The 6881-nt window shown below is 32.0% G+C and overlaps 2 protein-coding genes across 2 annotated transcripts; both read left to right on the forward strand.

Annotated features, from left to right (window-relative positions):
- The first annotated feature begins 1390 nt into the window (after window positions 1–1390).
- On the forward strand, window positions 1391–3978 carry LOC137805834 (probable inositol transporter 2). The gene is made up of 4 exons (XM_068605743.1): window positions 1391–1643; window positions 2051–2121; window positions 2900–3235; window positions 3806–3978. The coding sequence occupies exons 1-4, from the start codon at window positions 1511–1513 to the stop codon at window positions 3959–3961; spliced, it is 696 nt and encodes a 231-aa protein (XP_068461844.1). The 5' UTR covers window positions 1391–1510; the 3' UTR covers window positions 3962–3978.
- Window positions 3979–4087: 109 nt separating this feature from the next.
- On the forward strand, window positions 4088–5336 carry LOC137839385 (probable inositol transporter 2). The gene is made up of 3 exons (XM_068648504.1): window positions 4088–4627; window positions 4731–4745; window positions 4863–5336. The coding sequence occupies exons 1-3, from the start codon at window positions 4088–4090 to the stop codon at window positions 5334–5336; spliced, it is 1029 nt and encodes a 342-aa protein (XP_068504605.1).
- Window positions 5337–6881: the final 1545 nt, after the last annotated feature.

The raw sequence follows: 6881 nt of genomic DNA on the forward strand, positions 1-6881 counted from the left end.
AGCGCTAGTGTTAGGTATAGAATGTGATTAAGAAGGTTTTAAGACTAACTTTTCGGTTTATTTAATTAATTAACCTAAATTGTCTTAATCCTAAGATATAGAAAGCTGAGTGATGAAACAATATATATAACTTTGAATAATGACTACATTTACTATTATTTGTCCAAGTTATTTGATTGGACTAAATATTTTATTTTTTTAAGAGAGTAATATGAAGTAGATGTCAAATGTCGTTCAACAATATTTTATTTTTTAAATTCATATTTATCATAAAAAAAATCCAATTACGAATATAAAATTAATTATAAACATAAGATTTTATTATAAAACATTTCTATTGGATGAAATATAGATTAAAACATATTATTTAAAAGGAGGAGAAAATCATATTTACCTTAAGGATGAAAAATGTTTTTCAATATCATTAAATCCGAGAAGAAAAATATGCCTAATAATAATATTATTATAAGAAATATATCTTTAAATTCGCTAAACAATATGAATCTTTATAACTATGAAAGAAAAACAATGTTTTGGAATGCTTTTAAATTTCATTTGCTGGAGATGAATAATAGGTCAATTTTTTTTTATGAAACACTAAAAAAAAATATTTTTAACAGGTTTAATTATAGCGTTTTCGATGGTTTTAACCTCGTTAAGTACGTTATCCGTTGTTTGTTTTTTCCCTAGAAGATTCAATGTCGCTAACAGATTACCGACAGTTTTTACGAACCCCTGAAAAATAATTATTTTCTGGCGGTTCTTTCAAACCTCCGTTATTCCCGGCGATTTTCAAACCCCCGTTATTTTCGGCAGTTTTCAAACCCTTATTATTCCCATCGGTTTTCAAATCCCCGTTTTTTCCAGTAGTTTTCAAACCCCCATTATTATATAACACATAAATAAAAAATAAAAGATAAAAAAAAAATATTGATAAAGCACTCAAATATAATTGACAGTGTAGTTAACATATAGATAAAACATTGACAGAGTAGTTAACAGATAGATTAATCAATTACAACTAAAAAGTTACAACTGAAAAATCTAAAATATTATAGAAGATGATATTTATCAACTAAAATTGTAGTTATAACTGAAAAATCTAATAGAAGATCATATTTATCATCTAATCAACAATATTTTTCAACAATTAAGAACATTTTAAAAGACACAATTATTATGATTAAAGGTATTTAAGAGAAGAGTTTATTTGAACTTTTATCATTTTGGCTTCCATTGTCTTTATCCTTCAAAAAAAATTTCTGTAAGAAAACGATTCATCCTTAACATCGGACAACAAAGAAGTGAAAAAGAAAACCATTTTGACTCCATTATTAGTGTCCAAACTCCTCATCACAACATTTTTGTGGCATTATAAATACACCACCCATTGAAGCCTCTTCTCCCCGTATCTCAAACTCAACACACTACCTTTGCTCAAACAAAAACCACCAACGTTGTTTTTTTCTCTCTTTCTCTTCTGATTTTCTCCTCTTAACACCCTTCAGCCATGGAAGATGGTGTGCCTGGGGCTGATATCTCAGCTTTCAGAGAATGTTTATCTCTTTCATGGAAAAACCCTTATGTTCTTCGCCTTGCTTTCTCTGCTGGAATTGGTGGTCTTCTCTTTGGCTATGACACTGGTAAATAACAAAACAAAACAAAAATCTAAGTTATCATACTCCATTTTAACCATTTTCTTATCTCTCAAGAAAACAACATCAAAAAACTTGTTTTCTTTTTTCCAGATGAAACAACCCTTTCCTCTGTTTCTAACCATTCCCACTTACATCTCCATGCTTTTCTAAGTTCTAACCTCAAAATCACTCATTTATTTAGGATTATATGTTGGAAACTGTTGTATATTTCTTCTGAATCATTTTCAATTAGGATAGATTAGTATATTACATAAGGGTACATGAGGTTTATTTTTATCATATGATTAATATATATATAAGCACATAACAGTATTATGATTAGTGTTGTAATTATAATTTTGTTTGTAATTATTGGGTTGATAATGAACTGGGGTGTGTTTGTGTAAGTGCAGGAGTTATATCTGGGGCTCTTTTGTATATCAGAGATGAGTTCAAAGCAGTTGACAGAAAAACTTGGCTCCAGGTAATATTAATCTTCTCTCAGACCATTGATGCAGTTCCAGTCTTTCAATGAATTCAAAGTTCATGTGAATTGAAACCTATAATGGACTTTAATGCCCTTTCTTACATGCTCTCTGTTTGCAACTTGCGGAAAAAACAAACTCATCTTTTTCTATGTCTCAAACACTCACACAAATAACCTCATACAATTATAATCAACCTATTTATGATTTTTACACACGAGAAATCATAAATATATCTTTTTATACACAATTTTATTTAATTAGTCTCTTATTTTCATATTTTTACGCATGAGAAATCATAAGAATTTTTTTAAGATAATATTTTTCATTTGTTAGCACAAGAAATGTTTCGTTGGTCCCATTGGGGTGTTGGCCAACAAAGTAAATTTGAGCACCAGCTACAGCAACCACTGAAAATCCACCAAATCCTATTTATATTCTTAACCTGCATAATCAATCATCAAACACTTCATTAAGAAATGGAAGTAACTTGTGGAACACTTTAATTCTAATTTAGTTTCATAGTTTAACACTTATATGGCCTCAAATCTATGTCATAAAGGTCAGATTCTTTTTCTTTTCTTTTTCATCTCACTGTTTGACTTCAATTTCATGTTGTGCTATAGTATTTGTGTTGTTGAATTGGAATTGTGAGTAAACTACTATTGGTGACTTATGCTGATGTGAAACTGTGGTTCTTTGTTATAAAACAAATTTATGGTGATATATGACTTTTGGTATACTCATTTTTTGTGAACTTTGGGAAAAAAATCTCAGGAAGCCATAGTGAGTACTGCAATTGCTGGAGCAATCATAGGGGCTTCAGTTGGAGGATGGATCAACGATCGATTTGGAAGAAAGAAAGGAATTGTTGTAGCAGATGCCCTCTTTTTTATTGGGTCTGTTATTATGGCTGCTGCCAGTAGCCCAGTTGTTCTCATTGTGGGTCGTGTATTTGTTGGCATTGGTGTTGGTATGGCTTCCATGGCATCACCCCTCTACATATCAGAGGCTTCACCAACCAGAGTAAGAGGAGCCCTTGTCAGTCTTAACAGTTTTCTCGTCACTGGAGGACAGTTTCTCTCATACCTCATCAACTTGGCCTTCACCAAGGTGGGGAACTGTGTTGTCACTTTTCACTTTCTCACAAATTTCTGATACATGAATATGATACATGCCTGACCTATGTTGGTATTCATGAAATGTTTTGTTTTTATATATGCAATTTCCTTAAGTGTCTTTAAAGGTATTCTCTTATAAAAATGTGGAGTTTAACCTCTGTAATCCATGGACTGAAGAAGGTAACTAAGGTGAAACTTTCTTAATACTGATTGAAAAATAGTAATAAAAACATATAAGGACATGCATCTAAATTTCTGTCATGTATCTCTCCTTATTGATAGTGTTAGATAGGCCTTAGCTATTTAATGTTTACCAAGAAAGAAATTGAACATACATGAGAGAATCCATTTCCACGTGCATACATTATTAAGAAGTGGACTTTAAGTCTAGCTCAACCTTATAAAACCAGCTTATAAGGTGAGGTTTGCATCCACTTATATACATAAAATGTTCTTATCTCTAGTCGATCTGGGATCTCTAACATACATGCTTGAACTTTTTTTGTGTGTTCTTTTGTTCATGTAGTATGGTAAATGAATTTGTGCATAATTTTTTGTTCAGACACCAGGGACATGGAGGTGGATGTTAGGGGTAGCAGCAGTACCAGCTTTGATTCAAGTTCTGTTAATGTTTACACTCCCAGAATCGCCTCGTTGGTTGTACCGCAAGGTTAGATTATCATCATTGATGGATTGTCATTCATATGTGAAACTGTAAATCTTAATTGTTGTTACATTGTTGTTCCCACAAGGTAGGGAAGAGGAGGCACAAGAAATTCTGAAAAAGATTTACCCGCCTGAGGAAGTTGAAGGTGAAATTCAGGCTTTGAAGGAATCAATTGATATGGAAATTAAGGAAACAGAATCATCAGAGAAGGTGGGCATGATCAAACTTTTGAGAACCAAAGCTGTGAGAAGAGGTTTATATGCAGGCACAGGCCTTCTAATCTTCCAGCAGTTTGTGGGGATCAACACTGTGATGTACTACAGCCCCACCATTGTTCAGTTGGCTGGTTTTGCATCTAACAGAACAGCACTTCTTCTGTCACTCATCACATCTGGCCTAAATGCATTTGGTTCAATTCTGAGCATATACTTCATTGACAAGACTGGGAGGAAAAAGCTTGCTCTGATCAGTTTGTTTGGAGTTGTGTTCTCCCTGGCTATGCTAACTGTTGCTTTTCGAGAAAGTGAAATGCATTCTCCAATGGTTAGTTCCATTGAAACCTCTCAGTTCAACAACACATGTCCTGATTACAATGCAGCTGTGAACCCTGGTAAATGGAGTTGCATGACATGCCTAAAGGCTTCACCATCTTGTGGTTTTTGTGCTGCTGATGACAAGCTAAATCCATTCCACCCTTCTTCATCTTACCAACACCATGTTTCAATTTTGTGGCACACAACACTCTTACCATTATTGGGAGAGAAGGGCTAGAAAACAAGTTACTTCAATTCCAATTGTGACCACATAATGCATATAGCAGGAATTTGCATGTCAGGTTACTATTAGTTATTGGGAGGGAAAGGAATGAAACAAGTTATTTCAATTCCAAATGTTGACACCTCTAGGCATATAATTTTATATTTATTGACACTAATTTCAATTACATCTGCAGCTTTTACCCGGGGCATGTTTGATATCCAATGATGTCACAAAGAAGTTGTGTGGCAGTGATCATAGGGCATGGTACACTAGAGGGTGTCCTAGCAAATATGGTTGGGCTGCTTTAATAGGACTTGCTCTTTACATAATATTCTTCTCACCAGGGATGGGAACTGTTCCATGGGTTGTGAACTCTGAGATCTATCCCTTGAGGTATAGAGGAGTTTGTGGAGGAATAGCATCCACAGCTGTTTGGATTTCCAATCTCATTGTTTCAGAATCCTTTTTGTCCTTGACAGAAGCTATTGGGACAGCATGGACATTCATGTTGTTTGGAATTGTAGCCATTGTGGCCATTTTCTTTGTCATTGTTTATGTACCTGAGACCAAAGGGGTTCCAATGGAAGAAGTAGAGAAGATGCTAGAACAAAGATCATTGCAATTCAAGTTTTGGCAGAAGAGATATTCTGGTTCTGAGAAACAGTGACTCAAACAAGACAAAAAAAAAACCTTTAATGTGTATGTAGTTGATTAATTGAGTTGCTGAAAATCCTTATGAGATCCCTAGAGGATTGATATTAAGCTATTCTTTTTTCATTAATAAAAAATATAAATTATTATCGATTGTTTTACATTCTTTTTTTTGTCAATATTATGAAACTTCAATATCTAGAATTTGATCTTCTAACATAACCATTTTCTATTTGGCTTCTTTTTTCTCCTTTACACTAACTAATGGTAAGAACTCGTTGAGAAAGTGTTTTTCTATATCTTCTTGCATCCCCTTTAAATTTTACACTGCTCTGATTTCATGTCATGATAATTTATTTATGGCAAAAAATAGTTGAAATAGCTACTCAGTGCATTCAATTCTGAACAATAAAATCACTCTTTCTCCAATTCACTTTTTTATTAAGATGAATACGAGATTCGCGTCTTGGTGGAATCCAAATGGAATTCACATAATAAAAATTAATTTCTCAAAAAGTTAATATTAAAAAATAATGTATATTATAAAATTAAATATATGTATTTAACATTTATGCCACCGATGAGTTAGCATGAAATATAACAAATTCAAATAATTTTCTTATTACAAATATCTACAAAGTCTAAAATTTTATACTAACGACAAAAATCAATTTTCTTTAAAAATACATATAGACCAAAAAGATACCCTATATTATATTAGCATATTTAGTGTGTGGGTCAAATTTAAAGGATCATAGTTTGTGGACATACATCCATAGGTCATAATTTGAAGTAAATTCGTAACTTCACTTATCTCTTAAAATTATAAAGTTTGGATTGTTGCTAGAAAAAGAGATGCATAGCACAATTATATAAGTCACATAACATGTAATTACATTGTTTACATAATAACATGAGGGACATGAGAGTGAGGGATGTGAGGAACGTGAGAGTGAGGGAGGATCGGTGGAAGAGTCATGAGGGACGTAAACAACAACCATCTCGTCGTTACTCTACTTTCTTTTTCTCGAACTTTCCAGGGAGCCGTAGAGAAATTGATATGTTTAAAATATTTCAGAGATGGGCAAGGGTGAAAGAAGTTTTCATATTATCTACGAATTTTAATCTGTAAGTAAATTCAGCATTACGTACAAATATTACCTACGAACAACATTACCTATGGATATATTACCTACAGATTTGAATCCGTAGGTAAATTCAGCATTACCTACCAACTAATACCCACGAATCTTATTATCTACGAACTTTTACCCACGGGTCATATTACCTACGAACTTTTACCCACGGAAATCTATTACCTACCAACTATTATCATAATAATTATATTCATAATGTTAAAAATATTATTATAATATAATTAATTATAAATTCATAAATAATAAAAAAAAATTATAATAATAAAAAATAATAATCATAACTAATAAGTATAAAATATTATTAATATTATAAAATTAATAATAATAATAATAAAATTAGTAATATTAATAGTATTAATGATATTAATAATATAATAAAATTAATAATACAAGTAATAATAACA

Source organism: Phaseolus vulgaris, chromosome 3, assembly GCF_000499845.2.
Source record: "Phaseolus vulgaris cultivar G19833 chromosome 3, P. vulgaris v2.0, whole genome shotgun sequence".
NCBI lineage: Eukaryota > Viridiplantae > Streptophyta > Magnoliopsida > Fabales > Fabaceae > Phaseolus > Phaseolus vulgaris.